This window comes from Corvus moneduloides, chromosome 5 (genome assembly GCF_009650955.1).
Source record: "Corvus moneduloides isolate bCorMon1 chromosome 5, bCorMon1.pri, whole genome shotgun sequence".
In the NCBI taxonomy this organism is placed as follows: domain Eukaryota; kingdom Metazoa; phylum Chordata; class Aves; order Passeriformes; family Corvidae; genus Corvus; species Corvus moneduloides.
The window spans coordinates 37,362,699-37,387,304 of NC_045480.1; the positions used below are offsets into that span (position 1 = coordinate 37,362,699).

At 42.5% G+C, this 24,606-nt stretch overlaps 1 protein-coding gene and 1 long non-coding RNA gene across 5 annotated transcripts in view; one reads left to right on the plus strand and one right to left on the minus strand.

Moving 5' to 3' along the window:
• Positions 1 to 20,973, minus strand: part of GALNT7 (polypeptide N-acetylgalactosaminyltransferase 7) — a 71,987-nt gene extending 51,014 nt beyond the window's left edge. For 2 of the 3 annotated variants that reach the window (XM_032110014.1, XM_032110015.1), the window contains exon 1: positions 20,826 to 20,973. In XM_032110014.1, the coding sequence (XP_031965905.1) occupies positions 20,826 to 20,951 (126 nt within the window). In that variant the 5' untranslated portion in view covers positions 20,952 to 20,973. Of the gene's footprint in view, positions 1 to 226; positions 638 to 20,825 lie in introns of those variants that run through there. The other variant, XM_032110016.1, reaches the window with a different exon arrangement.
• LOC116444523 lies at positions 19,863 to 24,352 on the plus strand. Of its 2 annotated transcripts, none has more exons than XR_004240361.1 (2): positions 19,863 to 20,249; positions 21,919 to 24,352. It is a non-coding gene; the product is annotated as an uncharacterized LOC116444523 (long non-coding RNA). The 2 variants fall into 2 exon arrangements; XR_004240360.1 differs by having other exon boundaries at positions 19,867 to 20,249; positions 21,905 to 24,352.
• The last annotated feature ends 254 nt before the right edge of the window (positions 24,353 to 24,606 follow it).

The following is a 24,606-nucleotide window of genomic DNA, read 5'->3' on the forward strand; positions in this document are numbered from 1 at the left end:
CTTACCCTCTTCATTAAAAAAAAAAAACATTCTTTTTTTTACTGTCTTTGCATTGTAAAGAGAGGCTAGCAGAAGAGGACTTTTCTTTTAGTAATGTAGATTACTAAAATAGTACTCACACACTTCTTAGAAGCTTAAATTACCTCCTTCCCAAGATCCCCAAGATCCACAAGACTATGCAACTTTGACAATTAATAAAAACAAAGAGGAAAAATAGCCTGAATACCTGAAAATAGTGTGGTACTGATGTCTTAGCAAGTAGTATATGCTGATCCATGTAGGTTTACTCTTTCTATAGTATTACTCTACTGCTGCCACATGCGTACACTGTCAAGTGCTTGGCAAACAATTCCCGTAGTTTTTACAATCAAATGGAAGATAAAAGAGAGAAAGAAGACATGAGAATGAAATAGTTTGCTGCAACATTGCCATAATCCAGAACACTAACACCTCTATCACTCGGACATTTTGTCTGGTAGTTTCTCATTTCACTTCTGCACCCTGCGTATCTTCAGCCACATCACCTTGTACCTGTGCCTGGCAGCTGGTCTCAGCCAGTACTACACTTACACTCAGTGCTTTGCTGCAATTGCTAGGAACTTTATTCCACAGCCCTTAATAGTTCAGCAGTGACAAACATCTCCTTCCCATCCCAAAAACCTCATTCATCTTTTTTTTTCCTGGGAAGCTGTGCCCTCCAAGGTGAAAGGCTTTAAAATACAGCATCACTCAAGAGCTTCAATACAAGATTTGTTCTCATCACTACATGTCAACATTAAATGAAGCTTGTGACCTTTCTAGTTGAGTCATTGTTCCTTCCACATTCTGTTTCCGCTCTAGGAATATCCTTCATGTTATGCATATGTTTCAATGAGATCCTAAAAATAGAACTCATGTTTATTCATATGAACATTAGGGATTTTCAAGAACTTCTAAGATGTCCTCTGTCCAGCTTCATTTCCTTCCAAAAGGAAAAATTATTCTCCTTTTCCTGTGTAGCACTATTACACAGTGGACGAGGAAGGAGCAAGGCTTTTAATTTTACCAAGACCAAGCCCATTTTAGGAATGTTTTCTGTAAATTGAAGAAAGAAATAGATAAAACTGTTTCTTTTGGACTGAAACCACCAAAATTTAAGTAATTCAATTTTAAGTTGTAGAGATAAGCAGGTGAAAACAAGCTGTGCTGGTTTTAGCTGGGGTAGAGTTAATTTTCTTCCCAGTGGCTGGTATGGGGCTGTGTTTTGGATTTGTGCTGAACACAGGGTTGATAATACAGAGATGTTTCTGTTATTGCTGAGCAGGGCTAACACAGAGCCAAGGCCTTTTCTCCCTTTCACACTGCCATGCTGGGGAGGAGACTGGGGGTGCACGGGAGGTTGGGAGGGGACACAGAACAGGTGACCCAAACTGACCAAAGGGATATTCCAGATCATATGGCATCATGTTCAGGATAGAAAGAGTGGGGAAGAAGAAGGAAGGGAAGTCACTGTCACATGTGATGGGGCTCTGCTCTCCTGCAGATGGCTGAACACCAGCCTGCCCATGGGAAGCAGTGAAAGAATTGCTCGTTTAGCTTTGCTTGTGTGCACGGCTTTTGCTTTCCCTATTAAACTGTCTTTATTTCAACCCATGAGTTCTCTGCCTTTTACTCTTCCAATTCTCTCCCCAATCCCGCTGGTGGGGAAGTGAGTGAGCGGCTGCGGGGGCCTTGGCTGCTGGCTGGGGTTAAATCACAACACAAGCATTCGCTTTGAATTAAAGGAGTTACAATATATAATCCATAACTTTGCTATTGATAAAATCCAACTTCTATTATTTTTCAGAAACAGCCTCAGAAAGAAACAAAAACTATCATCAGTTGTCACGTTCTAAGTGGCTGAGGCCAGCTTCTCCAGCCCTGCAGGCATCAGCTATGAACACTGCACTGGTTCAAGCCTGCAGAAGAACTTCATTCTTGTTTCTCAATCATCTGGGACAGATGGATATTTAAAAATCATGCATTTCTTTTATATAACTCAGCAAGTAAATGACATTTACAATACAATAAATCCATCACTAATAGACACGCTTGATCAAGGGATGCAGTTTTCTGTGATGTATCTTGTCTGCCTCAATTTTTAAAGACAGATACGTCAATCTCATTTCATATTTCTTGCTATTAAGGAGCAAACCGCATGATTAGATTTTCATTTATTTTGAAATATTGTCACCATTCTCAAGCTTTACCATAGTCTATTTCTGTCTTTTTCTTTAAATTGCTTTTTAGAATTTGATCAACCCTACCATTTTGAAAGCTTCTTCAATGAAACAGCCAGCTAAAGCCAAGAAGTGCATTGTATGCAAATTATACATATAGTCTAAAACCTGCTTCTGCAAGTTTCATCTGAGCTCCCAAAAGATTTCAAAAATTCAGGGTATCTATATAATTACCTTGTGTACTGCTTGACTAGATAACAAAAGGGAAATAATTTGTTATCAATTGTGTTCTCTGCTATTTGATCTCATTTTTTCTTGGCCCTTCATTCCTGGTCTTTCCTACATAGGAGAATGTGTGCCAATAAATTAGTTATTTTGCCAATAAATTAGTTATAGTCTACTGAACCATTGAGGTAAGGTAAGTTCTTATCTGCATCAAATATTTAAAAATCCCCCAAAAAATCAACACAGTACATGCATTCGAAGCATAAAAAAGTAAAAAATATCTGCAACAACACTAAACTAGTAAAAACCGATTTATTGAACAGACAAATCAATCTTGGAAAATAGACTATTCTTTCTGTGACATATACAACTAGTGGTATTGTTTGTTTTGCTGTGAAGTAAACATGATGAATATCAAAATCTATCTTACAGCTTTGTTTTAGAAGCCACATAATGTATTAGCAGAGCCAGGGTATCCGCAATTTTTAGATAGCCAGCAAGAATACTATGATATAATCCACAAACTCCCTTAAATGGACTCCACTAAAGCAGCCTGTTCTCCTCTGTGCTTCCAGCTTTGCACATTTGTCTGTTGTGTGCACCTTGCCACGCAGTATCTTTTATTTGGAGTATGGAAGCCACCGTGGGCACCTTGAGGCCATGGGGCCAATCAAAAAGGCAGACATGCTGCACCTGAACTTCAAGTAATTGCCTGCCTTGACATTTAGTTTGTTATGATCCATGGTGGTGCCACAATATAAACTTGAAGCTATATGAAACTAACGATCAAAACATTACTCTCCAAACCAACTTTGGGAACTGACATCCCACTGCCTTCTCTTAACACGGTACCAAGGATTAACTTCTAGTCCTGAACATCTTCTGAGGGACCTCCTTGCATCTGTCAGATCCTGAAGAGACTTTTAACGTGACTTTTTTGTTTCCAGCTCAGGTACACTATGGCTGGCATTTCTGACCACACATCTGGAGAAGATGCAAATGAACTACTTCTCCTGTCTGCACTGTCTCCTTAGCAATGGGACTGCAGCACTCCACTGTTCAAATTAATGGGCGTACAGCACACACAAAAAAAGACACATGAGGTTCCTTCTTGCTTGGAAAACATGGAAGTCAGTTTTCTTAGCACGGTGCCTCTGTCTGCAGGATACCCTCACCATCCAAACAGCACAGCAACAGGTATTTCTTTGAAACAACACAATCTTCTCAACAAATGCTCACTTCCTGTAAACATTTTTGTTATGAAATCTGAAGTTCTGACAATTTGGACTCTCCGTGTAAATACTGAGAATGGAACATTGGCTAAAAATTGATCTCAAAATGACAGCGAGCCTTTCCTCAGGGTATAATCACCCCAGTAATGCTGTTTCCATCTGGAGTGACTTCCACAAGCCCTAAGCATGTACACTACTTGTGGGTTTCAAATGGGGCTGCTAATAGCTGCATTTATGAAAACTGTGTCCTTCACTTACTGCATCTAACATGGAAGAGACATTACAAAGTCTACTTATGATCTATCTAGTTCATTAAATGGGTGTTTAAATTGGAACACAGTTCACTGAACCAAGACCTTTACGTGCTAGCCTTGCACTTCAACTTCGAACAAAGACAATTTTGTTAAAGCCTGTCAGAAAACTCAGTTCAAAAGCCTTCTGCAGTCCCTGGGAAAGAGAGTCTGTTGTCTCTAACAGCAAAATCTGGCCTGCAGCTGGAAAACGAAGAGTCAGTAAGGCAGTTCATACTTTAGTCTGACTGGGGAGAGAGACAGTGCCTCCCAAGAGGAAGAATGGCAAAAGAAGAAAATTGTCAGTGTTTCAATCTCCAGTATAAGAGAGAAGCTACATACATCAGCCATCAAATACCACAGAAGGATGAACTGGCAAATGTACCAGGACAGGACAGTAAACAGTATAGAACTGCTTACTGTACATCAAAACAGAATCAGCAAAAGAACCTAAAATCCACAAGGATGATACTCTAATCAAAATACACATACACACAAAAAATCCACTGTGTTTTGCTACTGTTCAATAACCTGCAAAACTCTTATATTGAAAATGGTAAGGAAAAGCAATATAAAAGAGCTCCTTCTGTAAGAGACAATGCATTCCCATGGCTGTCAACCATGCCAATACTACAGCTGTCAATAATCAGTCGCCTTTTGGGATGAGGTGCTTTCTTTTCAAAAGTTCTTACACACAAATGACAACAGCAAAACATAAGAAGTATATGCTCTGTTTAAAACTGTGATATGCAAGCTATGCAAATCAACATTTTCTCAATATATTATCATCTGACATAGACTTGGACAAATACTGTAAGTTAAGATAGAGAAAACCAGATTGATTCACTATCCCACTAAACACTCCCAGTAAATGATAAAAATAAAGCAAAACAAATACACAAACAATACAAAAATTCCACCAAAACCTGGAACTTTTCACTTTTCAATTCACTTCAATTAAAAAAAGTAACGGCTTAAAAATACGCTACTATGCAGCTTTCCATTTTTAATAATTTCAACAGAACAGGAACAGCATAACTCCATGCATCTCTTTAGCTGTTGCTTCAGACGTAGTGTTTTACCTGGAAATAGCATATTTTCCTTTTGTTTGGTATAGCACTTCCAGTTCTATAATTCCTGACAGTATATCTGCAACTGCAGATTTGTAAAGGATGTCAGATTTATATAAGATGCAGCAAAGGAAAAAAACCACAAATAAACACTTGCCCATTCTCCCTACCAAGTGAAGAGGCTCAAAGCTAACTTTCCCATTTGATTTAAAAACCAAAGTTTGGAAGGCTTCTGAGTGTCAACATTGATGCATTACAGGGATGTTTATCTTCCCATCACTGCAGATATACAGCAAAACCTGAAGGGGATATTTTCCATCTCGTCTGTAATGAGAACTGTGGAACAGCAGAAATATGAATTACAAGATGCACCTAGTTCTTGCAGAAGATTTATGAAAACTGTATCTTTTAGCTGCTGCAGATGAGTTGCCTTTAAATATTTGGTTTTGCTAATTTGTTTTGGATATAAACCTCTGTCTGATAGGTGCTGGATATATCAGGCTGATGTTATGGAGTGGGATGGTTACATTTTTGCAGTCAGTGTACTTCTACACCATGCATTTTTGTCCTGTCTGTGTGCCAACGCGAGCACCTTTACACCTGCACGCTGAGCTGGATCAAGGGCTCCCCACCGACAGCTGCATGAGCAAGCCAAATGAATTTGGCATCCATAAGCAGGGTAAACACCAGTGCTGAGCTGTTTCAAAACAGGAGTGGGGCAGGAGGGAAGCTGCTGGAAGCGAGGGGTAGCTGAAAAACAGAGTGCCTGGAAGTAGCAAAACACAGACAACACTGCTGCCTCTCCAGCTGTCTACAACCATTAGCTGTGCACAGGCACACAGAGGGCTCAAGGGCTGCCCAGCCCTGCTCCCACCAGCAGTGCCCATCCTCAGAGCCCCCTCAGCACCTCTGAGGGACATCAGAGAGAACAAGAACAAGCAGAATGGCAGGACAGCAGCTGCCTGACTCGAGAGGGTTTGCTTCTTTTGTACCTTTAAACCAAGACTACACAACTCAATTACAACACAATACTGAGTCCAGAGCAGGGCCAGAGGGCTGGAGCAGCTCTTCTATGAAGGCAGGCTTAGACACTTGGGGTTGTTCAGCCTGGAAAAGAGAAGGCCTTGGGACGGCCTTAGAGCAGCCTTCCAGTACCTAAAGGGGTCTACAGGAGACAGGGAGAGGGGACTTCTTACAAGGACAAGTGGGAATGGCATCAAACTGAGGGAGGGTCAGTTTAAATTAGATACGGGGAATTAATTCTTTACTGTGAGGGTGGTGAGGCAGTGGAACAGGTTGCCCAGAGAAGTTGTGGATGCCCCATCCCTGGAACAGTTGAAGGACAAGTTGGATGGGGCTTTAAACAAACTGGTCCTGTGGAAGGTATCCCTTCCCATGGCAGGGGGGTTGGTACCAGATGATTTTTAAAGTGACTTCCAATCCAAACCATTCTATGGTGAACAAAACAAACATGGACAAACCTTCACCACCAAGTTCTTCTCCCTAAACATTTATACTCTTTTGGAGAACTGCTTGCTGTGCTGAGAAAGCAGAGGCACAAAAGGCAGCACACTTACGTCCCTAATTCATTTAGGGTCAGATACTCATGGTGTATTAAGAGCATCAGAAAAAAAAAGCAGACTTGCGTGTGTGACTTGTGTGGTTTACTGAGCCACCACACCCAGATCCTGTATCAGAAATAATCCAAGTAGGAGAAGCCCACAACAGTAAAACAGATTATTTTGAGTGGTCTGGGTGAGGGGTGCTGTTCCTCTTCCCCAGAAGCCCACAACTGCTCTCCCAGGAATTTCTGTGGTATTAATGGTAATGCAGGAACACTGTTGTGCTCTACCCAACAAAGTATGTTTCTGTTAAATATTCTTAGTGATATGAATCTCCCTTTCTTCTTTCAAACCAAATCTACAAACATAGGATTATTTTCTTTCTTACTACAGAACTAAGGAGACAACTGCATGTTCTTAAATTCGTGGAGGAGAGGGAAGACGTGCACAACCAGCAGTTGCCCTCCACTAGGAGAGGGCACTTCTCCCTTTTCAGGAAAGCTCTGAGTCTCAATAGAGTCTTCATTAAAATACATAAGATATCAATAGAGTTTTCATCAAAATGTATAAAATATATAAAGAACTGGTGACTTTTCACAGCATGATGATTTGAACACATATTTCTAGGTGTCCAAACTACCCTTTCCTTAGAAAGTGCACCCAAATGTCAGGCAGAACTTCCTTCCATGTACATTCTCACCCTTGTAGCCAATCTTTTATGCCACTACAGCTAGATAAAAAACCGTATTAGGGAATGTGTCAGTCTAGTGCTGGCATATCTTTAGTCCGCAGACAAGTTAAGAAACCAGAACTTTAAAAGCAAACATATTAAGGTAAAGGAACATCATGGAGGCTAACATGGATTGGGATAAAATCAGCACCAGTTATAAAACATTTGAGTTGCCAAAACTGGTCTTTTTCATGCAGTTTAAAATTTCTTTGAGTGTTATAGCCCATACAGTATAAAGCCAGTTAAGGAACATTAAGGCGTGACAGAATTAATAAATGCATGTAGGGCAGAAAATGGACTTCCTACAGGAAAGTTGTTGGGGTTTGGTGCTAGGCTATGAATATATCTACTAAATATACACTGCTGAAAAGTTTCCACTTGTAAAGCCAAAGTGACTTACAGAATATCCAAAATCTTAACTTCCTCATCAGTAATACTCGGCTTTAAATAAATGCCCATGCCATGCATTTTAGTAAATATACAAAAAATATGATGCTCTGCAATAAAGAAATCTCAGCTCGGAGAGTAAAACAAGGAAAAAAACCCAAACAATTATTTCTGACATGCAAAAGCATTCTCACCAATGAACGTTTTAAGGCATCAGAGTCAAGATTATTTAGTTAAGTTAATAAAATATGTTTTTAAAGCATCAACATAGAAATTGTAATGAATTCTGCTTACAACATTATGCTTTTGGTAACATTAAGTAGTACATTATGGTTGCTAGATAAACCAAATTATAAATAAAAGTTCTGTCTGTTTCTTAGAAATTAACAGCTGTGAAGCCATTCCTGAAAAATTATGATTGCTGGGATTAGACTGCAAACAGGATTTTGACAAGTTATCAGTACAGAATAAATTCTTGCAAATATTATACAAGATAAAACCTGTTCAATCTGCCTCTCCTTTGCAGCAATGCTAACTGGCCAAGTCTATCATTAAAATACTGGTGCTTAATATTTAAGGCAGTGAAGTCTTCTTTTATCATAGACATGGATTGTAGAGTTTAAAATGAGAACTCATTTCTCGCATAAAACCCTTCACATGTTATATCCTGTGACAAACCCATTGGAAGATATATTGGCCAAACTATTAAAAAGTCAAGAGGAGTAGTCTGACCATTTATCTTTCTTCCTTACTTCTAGATATCCATGTCACTTAAAACCTTATTGCAATGCAAGAAAACTCTTAAGCTGTTGAACAGGGGGTTGTGACAATAAGCCTAATTAACTCCCCAAATTCCCACAAAGAATGAATGATGAAAAAAACCAAAATGAGCAGGAAAAAAAAAGAAATAGAGTAAATGAGGTATTCATCCTTCAGCTGAGGATGAGATTGGAATAAGAATACGAAAAAACCAAGATATGACCAAGACCAATGCATCTCGCTACACTAACGTGGAGTTGTGCTGGCTGCAATCAATGATCACCATCAAGGCTCCTTGTAAGGATCCAACCATACCTCTGTCACCTGATGCAAACATATAGGATTATTTTTTAAAGTTTATTTTAAAGAAGAAAACCACATCCTTGTTTGCAGTAAATATAAATGTTCAGAACTGAGAATCAGTGTCTCACACACCTTACTTTAAGTCGAGCAGTGTCTCTGTTCTCATCTTAAGAGCAAAACTGGGTACCTCTGATTACCTGCAGTCCTAGTGTGCATTTCACCACACACATACATGCAAGTCAGCTTTGATTTAGAAATTATGCACCCCTGGGAAATATTATCAAAACAAATGCCTCCCAAAGAGGCACAAGGCATCTCTCAACCACAAGATCTAGGCATATGAGAATCGGAGAAAAGGGGACATAGGACAGATGAAGTGTGCTCAAGGACAACAGATTTCAAAGAATTCTAATTATTTTTAAAGTAGGCCAACCCCCAGGACATATCCATTTCATCCAGAAAAATTAATCCAGCCTGCTCCCTGCCATCCTTTTCCCAAGGCCCCTCAGGCATACACAAAGATTAAAAGCTACATGGACTATCCTGGCAGTCTGCTCCCTTTTATCACAACAGCTTGACAACTCCCCTGTCATCACCAGTCTTGGTAGAAGATAATAATGGGAGCAAAACTTGTTAACTCCCTGAGAGGTGACTGATGTGACTATTCATGCAAAAGGCAAGCTTGCTCTCTAAGACAGAAACTCTGCATCTTGCAGAGATTTCTCCCCCCATTTCTCTACACAAAATAATGGCAATGACTTTGACAATTTGGACACCTACTCACTGCTCTGTCAATGAGCACTCAAGGGTCTCATCACCCACTGCCAAAGTTGGGCCAGAGTAACCATCTACCCCACGTTTGGCATCAAAGTCTTCTCCCAGACTTGATTCCTGCGTCATGGATAGCTGCTCTCCTTGAGGATGGTTTTTTCTGCAGATGACCCTGAAGGATGACATTATGCCTGGACCTGCTCAAAGAGCTTCACAGCCTCACTGTCAAGTTAACACTTCTTGGCCTTTCTTAGCCCAAACTTTCCTGTAGTGTTTACATAAATAAAAAAATAACAACTATTCAAGAAAACACAAGGAGGGACAGAAGACTCACCAAGACCACACACACGCATCCAAGGAACTAATTCACAGTCTTACTTCAGACACCTATGGCTGGAATAACTCTACAGAGAGTACTCGAGACCACTTTACTCACCTGGTATATCTCATGCTGTAGGAGTACCTCACTTACATCGATTCAAATATCAGAATTTGGAGTTGAAGATCTCCCAACAGCTATCCAAAAGGCAGCAGGAGATTCTTCTCACCCACAAGGAGGAGCAGGAAACCCATGCAGCATCCTTCTGGATTTGAGGGCTCTTGGCTAAGAACTCTGTGTTTAGAGGTAGGGGATACATTTACTATCGCTAGAATCTCATATTCCATCAAAGAAGCAAACAACAAAACCCCACGTACCACACCTTTCCATCTCTGCCGTTTACTGAGATACTGATTCACGCTATCACTAGTGAAGGTCTTGGCTCTGTGCAGGCGGAACATACTTCATAGAGGGGAGGGAAATAAGGGTAGAAAACATGGAAGAGGTGAGAAAAAACCCAACATATTTCATAGCTGCAGTTTAAAGCTTCTCATAGACTTTGAAATGTTAGAATAGTACTGTGGAAGATGGAATAGCAGAGCCAGAGCAGAGGAAGCAGTCCAATAAAAGCAATACATTACAAGCCTTGAAGAGCTGACTTCAAGGCCTCATTTAACTGAAAGTGTAGCAAAACTTGTTTCAAGACTAAAGCATGCAGAGAACAATTAATCTTCTCTGAAGAACCCATTAGCTTAATATTGTCTTTCTTGATCCTCCCCCTTCAATAGGAAAAAAAAGGAACTTTTTAAAAGAGGTATCTTGGTTACTTTTTTTTATGGTTTTGCTTCAAAACGTTATTACAGATGAGGCATCTTCTACAGCAAATTTAAAATGGTAAATACTTTCTCTGCCATAGCTAGAATTCCTATTAAATAACTCAAAAGAAAGACATTGCTTAAATATCTCAAATCCATAAAGGCAGGAACTGAGAAATAAAATGGGGTGCTATGCTTTGGCCCTTGGTTCATTTATTAATGCTTAAAAAGAAAATATTTTACCAGGTTAAAACCAAAGAAAATTTTAATCCCCAAATTGTGGCAAAAATGTTTGAATATGAAAAAGACTATATTCAATTTCATTAAAAAGATTGTATTTTTTTCTGAAACATAGTATCTAAATAATACTTTTCTGCCTTATAAAACATCAACTCAAGTCAGAACAGTTCTTGTTGAACCATTTTCACTGCCAATTTCTTAAAAGACAACAAAAATAAGAAATTTTGTGGGCTGAGCACCATCTGCTTATTCTTTAATTTCATTAACAGTTCTATTTTGAGACTGCCACCTGTAAGGCAAGTTTTCCACATGTAAACAACATGTAAACCAGTATAGTGTCTTTGCTTTATACCTTCCTTCAATTCTCTCCTGCAGCTCAGAGGTTCACACATCAGTGCTGACTGCTGCTAATTGCAACGGAACGTTCCACAAGGAAATCAAAGGAAAATACATTGTAGCTTAGGAAAGCAAGAGCAATACTAAAAAATGTTACTGCATTCAAGGATTAGAATGAGGGATTCAGGAACACATGGTAAGAGAAACTTAAAAGAAGCACAGGCCGCCATAGAGCAGCAAGCAATTCGTTTATTACAATAGAGCGAAAAAAATAAAAAGGGAATTTGTTTTCTCTGCAAAGAGGTGTGCTTATGCAGGGAGAAGCATGCTTAACTTCTGATTAATGCAATTCTTTTTAAAGCGTCATCTCTGAATTACAAAAAGTAGCCATTTTTGTCTCAGTAATAAAGTCTGTATGCAGCCTGGTAAGAAAAGTATTTTATACCCACATGGGAAGACCATGGGTTTTCAGAAATTTCAGGAATTTTGTGCTATATAATGCACCTGTAGGAAAGCACCAACATATTTCAAAAACAGCTCACACTAAGCAAAGAACTTGGGTTTTTCAAATTTCAGGCCTTTTTCAGTAAGCAAACATTTCAAAATTGTTTGATCCCAAGCAAGGGGAACACAATAAGGAGGCTTATTCGAAAAGCAAAGGTAGAATACAAGTATCAGCCTTCTCCTCCATAACTTTGTGCAGCTATTAAAATACTCTTTTTCCACAAAAGCACATATCTTCTCCACAAGCTCCTTCACAGAGGAGGAGGCTACAATCAAACTGATAAATCCTAATCTGCCATAAAGCACAATCTTAAACCTTTTGTTTAAGTTTATAGAAGCCCACTCAGTTTATTTTTTTCTGCTACAGCCTGTATTAAGTGAAAAGCCAGAAAACCCCCAAATCCAAGCCTAAAGAGTAGCACAGGTTGTGAGGACATGCATGCTGCTAGCTGCTCCCCTTTTCTGGGGACATCTTCCTTCCTGAATGCATCACCTGAGCACTGCACTTAGTAATGGGGAAGGAAACCTCACTCATCAAAACTGTGTCTAACCTAATGCACTGTGGGGCAGAGGTGGACTGCTAAGGGCAGTTTCAAGCAAGATAAATTCCCTCTGATTCACAAAAATCTTAAAGAAAACTGATGGAGGACGTGACATTTGGACCAGCATGAGCTCAATTGAAGATGAAGCTGACCAGAACTGTGGGGGACAACAAAAAGATTTTTTAAAAATACATTGTTAAAAGGCAGTGCAGAAATGACATCAGCCTGTTACAGGATGAGGACAGTCACCTCACATCAAGGATATTGACAAGGTGGAGATGTTTAATGCTTTCTTTGCCTCTGTCTTCAACACTGAACCTTCACGGTTGTGAAAATGCTGAACTCCCAGTTGACCCTGAAGTTCTGAGGAATCTGCTGCTCCAGCTGGATCCATATAAATTTATGGGACTTGATGGGATTCATCTGAGAATACCTAAAAGACCTGGTTATATCATCACAAGGACTCTCTGGATGATTTTTGAAAGGTCTTGGGAATCTGTAAATATCCCAGTTAACTGGAAGTTGACTAACAATGTTCCAATTTTCAAAAAGGGCACGGAGGACCCTAGAAACTACATGTCTGTCAGTCTCACTTCAGTGACCGGTAAAGTTATGGAGAGGATTATTCTGGGAGCTATTGTAAAACACCTGAAAGACAACGCAGTCATTGGTCACAGCCAGCACTACTTCACGAGGGGAAACCCTGCTTGTCAAATCTGATTTCCTTTTATGACAAGGTAACCCAAGTAGTTGATCGAGGGAAGCCAGTCAATGTAATCTTTTAGGATTTCACTAAAGCTTTTGATACCATCTCTCAGTATCCATCTGGACAAAATATCCAACACATAGCTGGAAAAGCATCTGGGTGGGGCAAACCTGGATGTACATACAGCCTCCTGCTGTGCCTCCCGGTGTCCAGTCACCAGGCCCTTGGGCTCTTTGTTGTACAAAGGATGGCAGTTCCCAGCCTCTTGCCTGGGGCACCTCTGCCCCCCAGAGCCCAGCTTGCAGCTCCAACTGCAGCAGCACAGAGCTACATGCACTATATGTATTCCGTAACACCATCCTGAGGGGCATCAGGCACAGCATCACCACCTGGGCAAGGGGGGGGATTGTCCTGCCCTGCTCTGCACTGGGGCAGCCCCACCTTGAATATGGTGTGCAGTTTTGGGCACTGAACACAAGAAAGACACTAAACTACTAGAGAAGACCCAAAGGATGGCCACAAAGGTGGTGAAGGGCCTTGAGCAGAAGCTGTATAAGGAGCAGCTGAGGTCACTTGGTCTGTTCAGCCTGGAGAGGAGACTGAGGGGAGACCTCACTGCAGGTACAACTTCCTCACAAGGGGAAGAGGAGGGGCAGGCACTGATCTCTTCTCTGTGGTGACAGTGACAGGACCCAAAGAAACGGCCTGATGCTGTGTCAGGGGAGGTTTAGGTTGGATACTGGGAAAAGGTTCTTCACCCAGAGGGTGGTTGGGGAACAGGTTCCCCAGGGAAGTGGTCACAGCACCAACCTGACAGAGTTCAAGAGTTTAGACAACGCTCTCGGGCACATGGTGTGACTCTCTGGGATAGTGCTGTGCAGGACTGGGAGTTGGACTCAATCATCCTTGTGTGTCCCCTACAACTCAGAATACTCTGTGATTCTATGTTGCTAATTTTAAACTAATCATCCAGAGTAGACATTTGTTTTCCATACTTACAGAGTCAATCTAGTAATTAAATGTAACTGTTGCCAGACTTAAAGTCCTCTCAGATTATATGGCCTAGTTACTGTAAAAAGCATCCTCCCTGCCCCCCCAGGTAGAAGTCAAACCTATTAATGTAACAGCTTATCCTGTCCTATTTCCACTTGGCAGTCTCCTGTAATGCTGATTTAATATCTGACAAAAATAGGACAAAGACGCTGTCATTTTTCATTAAAGAACGTCAGCTCAATACAAGCAATTTTAACTCTGCTGAGCTTGGGTTAGGGAAGGTGAATGCTGCTTGGCCAAGTGGAGAAAAATCCACATATCTACCTCTGGATAATGCTGTCATCCTGATGACCCAATGACTCTGTTGCAATACTAAATTTACTAACATCAGAATTTCTACTACTTCAGCTTAGCCAGTCATATCCACCAGCTTTAAAACCAAAAGTTAACTATTACCTAGAATTTTATTTAAAAGAGGAATTTATTACATTATTACATGCTATTTTCAATGCCCCACTATTTGGCCACTAAGTAGCACAAATTACCACTTCTGTTTTGGTTTTTTCCCCCCCCAAAAAACCAAATTACAGCCTACCAAGTCCACGGTGTTGATCCCAATTTCTGTGATCTTACTCACAGCTTATTCATTAGGTACTGCAATAGATTAATAGATTTACCTGTGTGATTCCCAAAACAGACACAACTGCTAAGCTTTTGTTGAATTATCGTACCTAAGTGTGCAAAGTCACCTTTCATCCTATGCTGACAATCCTGCCAAATGTCCCCTAGATACTCTAGATCCCTCTTCTCCTGCAATGGGATTCTTGAAAAGCAAATGCCAGTCTTAGCTTAAGGTCTTTGATTTTTCAGCTGTTCAGTTCTTTTATATTATTCACAAATGGTAACACTTGGGGCTAAAATAGGACAAAAGGAATATTGTCATGCACATAATGGTGCAAAACTGCTCCTTAAAGAGGATTAGACATATACATAATTAATAGTCTTGAGATAATAACGAGTTCTGTACCTAACTTAATACAAGGGTTTTTAATGATGAAAGAGTTTGAGAGATTTTTAATACAATCTATACTTGTATACTAAATTGTAGGTATCGTGTAGGCTTTCTTTTTTTTCCCAATTCTTCACATTATTTGCTCTGTGGTCATTGATTCTGCAACATAACTGGAAGCACTTATCAAATGATTTCCCTTTTACTATGATAGGGATTGGGGGTTTTATACCCTCCCAAGGGTAAGAGATTTTTACAAGCTTTTTCAAAGCAAATTTAGATAAAAGCACATAGTAAAAAAATTATCATTTAATATCTCAAAACATTTTGCCTATTATTATTGCTAGCAACACAAAAGATTACTGTAAGGAGTGATGGTTACTTTCTGCAATAGCAATACTTTGGCTATAGCAAGCTCACTACCTCACTGCACATGGTCTTCAAACCAAACTTGTTGAGCACGAAGAGTTTGCCAAGGTGTTAATTTCTGGTGAATGTCACACAAGAAGTAGTGACTTACTACAGCTTTGATTGTAGAAGGCAGTGCGGCTATGTCTAGCCCTGCACCTGTACAGAGCTTTTCATACCCAGGTGATGAATGATTGTGCTCAGCTTTCAGATAATGCCAGAGTAGCAGACCTGATGCAGCGTCCTTTGTGTTGGTGTCACTCAATTACAGAAAGGCAAACCAGTGAAAAACGTGACCAACATGTAGATAACTATACAAAGCAATTGGAGAGAGATTAGTTTGTCGTTTAATCATTTGTGTAGCACCATGTATCATGTTTCTACCAAGTTCAGAAAACTCGAATCCCTTCATTACTGAACACCACTGTCCCTGTTACATCAGATTTATTATCTTATTTCAATTCCCACCTTTCCTTCAGTAATATCATCAACTTCAAATTCCTGTGTCTCAGTTTCTGTTCTAAGCACACTTATTCCTTAGAGGGAAAGTGAACAATTTCCTCTGGGATTTCCATACAAAGAATCTAATTTAAACCACAATAACACTTCAAGTTCAGTCTGCAACTTGTCATTAAGATCTCAGTGACAATCCAGCCAAGGTATACAGGATATTAGCAGTTCTTAAAGTGGGGGAGAAGGTGTGTCACCAGAAAGCTCAGAAAATGTCCATTCAGCTTTTATTTCTTCTTTTTTTCTAAAGCTTCTGCCTCCACATCATAAATTCTCCACCTTCTATTGGCCATGTGGGAATTGTAATGTTTAAACTTGGCAGTTGGTGAAGGCCCACAGCCACAGCTGCAAGACTGCAAGATCATCATCTGGCTTCCTGAACCAGAGGGATGTGCTAGAATTGCAACCTGACCAGGGCATGCAGCAAAGCCTTCTCTCCCTATCCAAGGGCAACCACTCTTCCCTCACTCTGGCATGGCTGCCATGACATCTGGCAGCCAGCTGTCCTGGTGGGGAGATGGGAGTATAAATGTCTAAGGGTGGGAGACTGACCTCACAAGCTCCTGTTAAGCACATCTGGTACCAGAGATGTGCACACTTTCAGGGGTGGTAGGAGGAAGGGGACAGTTGTTGTCCAACTACGTATGCACAGGAAGAAACACTTGCAACACAGCCCAGAAAGTCTGAGAACTACTGATATACAAGTAAGACCTAACCAAAATCCCAGTAAAATCATGTCACTTACAGACACAGAAAATCAAATGCCCTCAATATATGGCAAGTCCATTGGTGGCTCAGGTGCAGTGACTAAGGAAAATACTGAAATTACTGTAATGCTTCAAATCTGAAGCATCACATTCCCAGACATAAGGCCAAGCAGCCTGTGCCAAATTTTCAGGAAGCTCTCCTCATTGCACATGTGAACAGGACAGACTATGGAATATATTTTGTGGGTTTAACAATCTCATCACTACATTTCTGCCTTGTGCAAGGTTGGGCACACACTTCCAGCAAATCTTTTACTACCTTACCAATCTCCCTCTGCACTCTAGGAACACACTGGACACTCTTCCATACTGTTCTTCATATGGACAAATGAATAGGGTTATTTGTAACTGGTCAAATTTGGAGAGTTAAAGTTCACCTACAGTACATTTACTCCTTCAAATAAGCTTTCAACTTTTCAGTAACAAATCTTTCTTTACTGTTTCAGCCCATTGGTTCTGCCTGCTGTACTACCTACTCCTTGACAACACCAGCTTTAAGGCTGTACCTCTGAGGCCGATCATTAGCAACACGTCTCGCTGGAGACCAACAAATACTATAGCTGGGATCCCTACAGCAATCTTGTTACAATGAATAGCCTCAGTGGTGTGATTGAACATGGCGTGATTCCCGGGTGTCCCGCGCAGGACCAGGAGTTGGAATTGATGATCCTGATGGGTCCCTTCCAACTCAGCATATTCTGTGATTCTATGATTCTCAGTCATTCCCTGCTGGCTCCAGAACTGTGACCTCTTGATCCAGAAGACCAGAAGGTATCAGAAAACATCCAAAAGACACAACATGGTAATCAAATCAATGACTCTACCTAATTTTTTCTCACAGCCATAAACAAAGTCCCTGCCTAAATATTTGGTAGCCTTGCAATCCTCACTATCAGATAGTGAGGTATCACTATCAGATACTATCAGGTATCCTTACTTACACGAAAGCAGATGTGCACTCAAGACTCTGAAAACAGACCTTAATATATTTTCATTGTTTCTATTTGATTTAGATTGGAAACTGAAAGTTCTTAAGGATCAGAGTTAGTTTACTGTCTTTAGAGATTTCTGATAGTGCAAATGAATACTTAACCTCTCACTCCAAATCCCACAAGCCCTTCTTCCTCAAATGTATTCTTGGAGGAAGTTTCACAGTTGGGTTACCCAGAGAACAGTTCTGTCCTCCCAACTTCTGCATATGTGTCAGTGGGAGTCTTCTATTAGAAAGAAAGGCGTTATCTCCAACTATCTGTATTACTGTTATTACCACTTTGTTCTCATTTCCTTCCTAAACAACCACTTCTCCTCTTTCATTTTTATTTTGAAAACTCTCTGTAAATTAATAATTTTTAGTTTCCAAAAGACTTCTGAAATCTTTTAAATCAGCAGAAAGAAAGGTAACACAATATTTGAAAGGATAATTTTTTTAAAGGTACATAGTTATAACATTAAAAGATCTTCTGTATTACCCATTGTCTGCTGCTGTGAGCAGGAAAACATTAAAGGTTATAAACGTAAAAAAGAACGACACAGCAAATCTTTTCATCTTTGCATCTGTAATGCTTGGTGCTATTAAAAAATGCCCAGAGTTACAATGTAGAGAGGAAAAGGGTACTGCCTGAAGTTCAAAAAAAAAAAAAAAAACTAAAAAAGCAAAATTCTATTTTAAGCTGGTACTGTCTGACAAGGAATTTCATATTTGTTGGCTAGAGCTTTTAGTGCAAGAAAAGGGAGGATGGTGTTATACAGGAAGAAGATTTATCTGTCATCTTTAGCTTAACAAACTTCTGGGCAAATAACAACAGAGCAAATACACACATTTCTATGACTGAACAAAGTGCATACCACTGCATTTATCAGGAGCAGTTAAGATTAAACTCCTACTTCCCTTATGCTGAAGCTGTACCAGGGCACAGTCTGTTCCCAGGTGTTGCAGGGAACACACTCCAAGATACAAGCCCAGCTCACGGGGTCAGCTCTGCCTCTCCTAACACGATGCAGGGTATGCAGCAACTAACCTCCAGACATGTTCTTGGGCTCTGACAGCTTCCCAGAAATATGCCGGAGCACCGCTAGTAGGAAACACAGTCATTGCTGTTTAACTCATATCCCTTACCTGAGCAGCTTCCGAGGTGGAAAGCACTCCAATCCAAAACATGAATTTAGTAACAACAATAATGTTTCTCAGAAAATTATGAAGCAGCATGTGTCACTCTCATATATATCACAATGGCAAGTAAACAGCTGATCTAGCTAATGAACCAGGTATTCTGTTTAGATTTCATCTTTGAAAGTGTTTACTTAATATAATTGTATTTGTTCTCAACAAAGACTGAATTATTTCCTGAGATGGCTGTCATGGACATTTCCTCCTCAGGTCAAGACCAGGTAATCAAGACAGAATGCTGCTTTATCAGAGGCAGGACCGTAAAAGCTCTTGCAATTCCTTTACTGGTACGCAAACCAGCTAAAAAAGGCTTCTGAATTAGACCTCACATGTGAATGGAAGTGATACAAGGGTTCAGCTCAAAAGTATCCCAGCAAAACCCTTTAGGCTCATGAGAAAGGACAACATAATGCATTACAGCACCTAAGCTGATACAGCACACGCACACTAGGGCTACAATACTTCAGTTGTCATCCCAGAACAAGCATCTGATGATGGTCGCTGCCCTACACAGCAATGCAACCACAATTTTTTCCCTCTGAGATTGTCACTTTGCATGTCTGTTTACAGTCCTTTCCTGAGCAGGAAAAGTAATTTGACTGGTTTTGATGCAAAATGTCTACAGCCTGACATTTTGTTTGGAGGTATACAAATAAATTCCTGAAGGTTTTTCCACACACAGAAAATCCCACGTTGTGTCTAGAACAGATTACAGAAACTTCACCACTTAATAAACTGCTCATCTCCAAAAAAACCACTATGGCCTATTATCTCAGCACTAACTGCCAAGATACAGCAAACTGTTAACAGCTTCAGAAGGCAGAGCACCTGCTGAAGGAGTCCAAAGCCATTCCCAGTTTTTGAAAACGAGTTCTGTCAACTCACTTTCCTTACACAATTATCCAAAGCAGCCCACTAGAGAGGTCCAAGATCATTAGTGAACACATCATAAAAGATTCCTTTTTAAGATAATCACTGGAAAATTTTATGACTTTACCAAGATTATTTTAATCTTGGCTAATCTTACTTCAAGCCGATCTCCTTTCCTGAGCTCTAAAACAGCTGGTGAAAACGGAAGAATTACTTTGACTCCTTCTAAGACCCTGGTGTCAAAGGGTCAGATTATTTTCACCTGACTAATACAAGGCCATGGCAAGACTCGTACTGCAGATTTGTCCGTCTGACCTCCTGAAGCATTTCTGGAAGTGAGCTGAAGCGCTGCCCACCTCGCATATCATCTGTGCTCCCACCATTTCGGCGTGGGAGACCTGCACCACCACCTGGATAAATCCGGCGCCTTTTGGTTTTCCGTGAGCTGTTCTTAAATTACCTGATCTGCTGCTTCTCCTTGGCCAAACCTGCCCTTTGGTTAGTAAAGCGTCGGGAAGCCGATCCGCGGCAGCTAGGTGAGTTGGCGAGGGAACACCTGCACCCTTTGTTGAAGCTCTAGGGGACCCTGGCAGGACACTTACGCAGGAGACATCGGCGCCGTTATTTAGGGACGGAAAACCCCCGAAGGGAAGACCATCCCACGCGTTTCGGGTGCCCAGGGCAGCGCCGGCGGGGAGGTCCCGGGAGGGAAGGGCCCCGGCGGGACTCTGCCCGCACCACCGCGCCGGCGGCGGACACCGGCGGCGCGCTCCCGGCGGGCGGGGGGGCTGCGGCGGCCCCGGGCCGGGCGGGGCGGCGCGGACCGGACACCGGCCGGGCTCGGCCGCCCGGGCTCCCTCGGAACGCGGCGCCCCCGGGCCCCGCCGCGGGCAGCCCCAGGGCGCGGCGCCGCCCGGGCAGGGACGCCGGCTCCGGGGGCCGGATGGGGCCGGCCCCGCCGCTCCGCACTCCCCTCTCGGGCCTGCAAGGCTCCGCAGGCCGCAGCCCGGGCAGCCGCCCCCCGCCCGCCCGCAGCCGCCGCCGGTCACATCCCGGGCGGCGGCCCCGCCACCCGCTCCGTCGCGCCCGCCCCGGCGCGGCCGCGCACTCACCCGCGTCCGTCCCGGGAGATCCGGCTCCTCGGCGCGGGGCGACAGCGAGGACCAAAGCAGCAGCAGCCCCAAGAAGCTGCCCGCCAGCAGCACGGCGCGCAGCAGGAAGCCCAGCTTCAGCCGCATCCTCCCGCCCGCCCTCTGCCTCCCGCCGCCGCGCACGCAGCGCCCGGCCCCGCGCACCGGCCGCCTTCCGTCCCCCACGGCACGGCACGGCCCCGCCGCCGCTCCCCCGCCTCCCCCGGCCGCCGCTGCTCTCCGGCAGCCGCCCGCCTGCGGAGGCTGTCCTCTTGCCGCCGCCGCCGCACGTACAAACTTTTTTTTTTCCTTTCCCCCCCCTCTTTTTTTCTCCCTCCCCCGCGCCGCCCCGGTAGGCTGCGGGCTGCGCGCTTGCCTCCCCGCCGGGCGCAGCGGCCGGAGTGATGCGGAGCAGGAAGTGGCCGCCGCGGGAGCCGCGGTTCCACGTGGCCGCCCCGCACCGGGGCGGGAGCGCCTCGCCCCGGGCCGCCGCTCGCTCCTGCCCCCGCCCCGGCACCGCGCCGGGCGTGCGCTCCCGTGCACCTGCTCCCGCCCGGACCGCGGCTGCGGCCAGCAGCGCATGCAGCCCTCCGGGGAAACGGGGGAGCAGTAGGACACCTCGAGTGGGGCTTGGGCTTTCCCAGTTGGGTGGGCAGCGCTGCTTGGGCACCGATTTGTAAAAATTAAGGTGCAGACGTTTAACTTTAGGGGCTTTCATAGGCGTAGGGTAACGCAGGCCCATTAATTGTTGTGTGCAGCCTGGGCAGAGTAGAACTGGAAAGTCAACAGATTTTTCTTGGGGATAGCAGATTAAGCACAAGATTACAGAGATGGTATCAGCCCCGTAGCTTGTGCGTTATTTTGTTACTAATTTTCTGCACTGAAAGTTAGGCATCCTATTTCCTTCTTTGAAGGAATGTCACACGTGCGCACACACACAGAAACCTGATAATGCAAGCTCTCCAAAAACCAGAGTGATGCAAAACCAGTACTTCCAATATAATACTACTTTTGCCTTTTCTGTGTATTCAGTACTATCCCCTTGCTCTAATGTTTTTCAGTTCTATTTCTTAAGGGCACTGGGAGGATATCAGATGCATGGATCCTGAACATTGACTTTCAACGACAAGGACTGCAGCAATGAAACAGGATATTACACCCTGAACAGGATAACTTTGGAGGAAAAAAACCCCCCACACCTAAGTGACCTTTGTAGTTGGACACACCTAGACATAGAAGGCTTTGTTTATTCATGAAACTTGTGCTACAGCACTGAGTGGTGTCTTTTTCTTCCCCATTCTGTAAGATCAAGGTATGAGACATAGACAAATGCAAAGTTTAAGGCACGGGCAACAGCTCTAATCCTTACAAGTGTCTGTGACTTCCACAGGAGCACAGAACTGTTTTCCCCAAAGCCCGCTCCCTGTCTGAAGTTGCAGCAACCACACAAATATCCCAAAACAAAGATTCAGGTGACTGTTTTCAGGTAGGTAACAACATCTGCACAAGGCTGGGAGGGATTGTTAGGGGTTTTTTGGGTTAGAGTTAACACATAGAGTTGAGGTGCCCAGCTCTGAACAGATCTCTTGTCTTGCTGAGCCCAGAAGGAACAGGCAAGTTGAGGCTGTAAACTGTGAAAGTCTGTAGGCTGTCAAAGAAGTACAAAAGCGTTTCCCCAACTCTTCCTTCACTCCTTTGTGGAGACCTTACTGCAGCAAACAGTGCTCTTTCCTCATGTTGTTTCATTCTTCATTTTTGGCATCCCATTTTAATGTCCTGTGCTGTTGCTCTCAGCACATTCAAAAAAAGTGAGAAGAAAAAAAAAGTTACTCATAGCACTGCATGGAGGGTACAGCCATGGGATGTGATACCACTCTGCTGCTGCTCCTCAGAGCTGAGAGTGGTGGGGACAGAGCCGTCTGTGTGCAAGTTGATATGATGAGAACTCACATTTGTAAGGCTGCCGGCTGAAACCGGTTTGGGGTTTTTTTTTTCTTACGGAGGTGTATGTTCTGCATGAACATAGGCAAAGGTAAACCATGCATCCGTGATTTCACAGAGAGCTACACACTTGGAAGATGAGCAAGAATTTTGTCGTTGTGGTTTTAGATACCCAAAGTCTTGCTGTCAGTGACCTCCCCCATTAGCTATCCGAGGACAATGGCTTCTGTACCAGGCATTTTAAACCCCCCTGCGTTTTATCCCGAAAGAGAAGTAGCCGATGCCCACTGGGAGGCAGTACGGGTCAATGGACAGGGTGTTCATGCCAGCCAGCCCCTCTCTCTGCTGGAACCACCAATGGCAGGAGATTGGAGAAGGCGTCATGTTTCTGTTTGACCATTATACCTGCCTGTCCTGGTCCCTCATCAGGGAGCATCATCTACCGTTTTTCTTCTCATGCACAGGCCATGCAGTCTGACTCCAGAAGTATTGGATTAATACTGACCTTGGAAGTAGTTTTATTTCAGTTGTATCCTCATTAAGGATGTGCTTAAGTTTCAAATTCTGCACTTACAGTTTCTCCTATGTAGTAAGGTGCCTAAGAAGACCTACAGAACATATTTTCGCTCTTGTTGAATTTGTATCAGCTAAGACAAAAAATTCAAATTAAATTTGTCTTTGGATTGCTTCCAGTACTATTCAAAACCATGTTTCAAAGTCTTTTACAACCTGGAGAGAAAAAGAGGCAGGGTTACACACAGGCTTTTGTCTCACTCAGTCACAAAATGTAAGTAAATATAAATTTATATATAAAAATATAAGTATATATAAAAGTAGAATAAATACATTATATATGTATACACATATACATACATACACCATGATTCTCTTACTATATGGGGAGCATTAAAACAAAACACAATTCCAACTATTATTAATCAATCTCTGTTAGACTGATACTCAGTCACTCAAATGTTTCAAACAGGCTGGCAACTGTCACAATGTTTGTATCTATATGTGGACATCTACTGCTTGTTACACAGAAATCATACGCTCACTTCTCCAAATAAATATGCAATGGCATTTAAGTCATTACAAAGCCTTGTTGCTCTTGAACCAGAGACCTACGATGACCTGGAGGTGAGGTATCCGATTACCAATCCCCTAAGCCATGCAGTTGCCTTATTGCTGGGGATTTGGGGGATGGTGTCTGGAGCAGTGTCACTAACAAATGTCAAAACCTCATGCAGTTGTTGCTTGCATGGGAGAATTGTTTGGATGTGGATATATTCCTCAGCTCTTGTCCTGAATATCTGGCCATAATAAAACTCTCTGCTTGTTCATAACACAATGCCTGAAAGAAAATTCCTACAGACTTTTTTACCACTCAAGGTGAAAGTCATGTGTTACAATGTTCCATAATACAACAAGCTGCTGTAAAGTCTTCACTGTACATAAAACCTCACATTTTGCTCATTTGAGGGTTTTCTTCTGTCAACAGACAATCATTGTAAAATCTGCAATTCAGAGACCAAATTTTCTTTCTACTGAGTGCAGAGAGCACAAAACACAACTGGTTTTTTTTTCTTTTGTCATGTAAACAGTTTCTTTGAAATTAGCAATGGTGTACTGGTTTTGGCTGGGGTAGAATTTATCTTCATCATAGCTGGTATGGGGCTATATTTTGGTTTTGCTCTGGAAAGGATAACACCGGGATGTTTTGGTTGTTGCTGAGCAGGGCTTGCCCAGAATCAAGGCCTTTTGTGCTCCTTACCCCATCCCACCAGAGAGGAGACTGGGGGTACACAAGGAATTGGGAGAG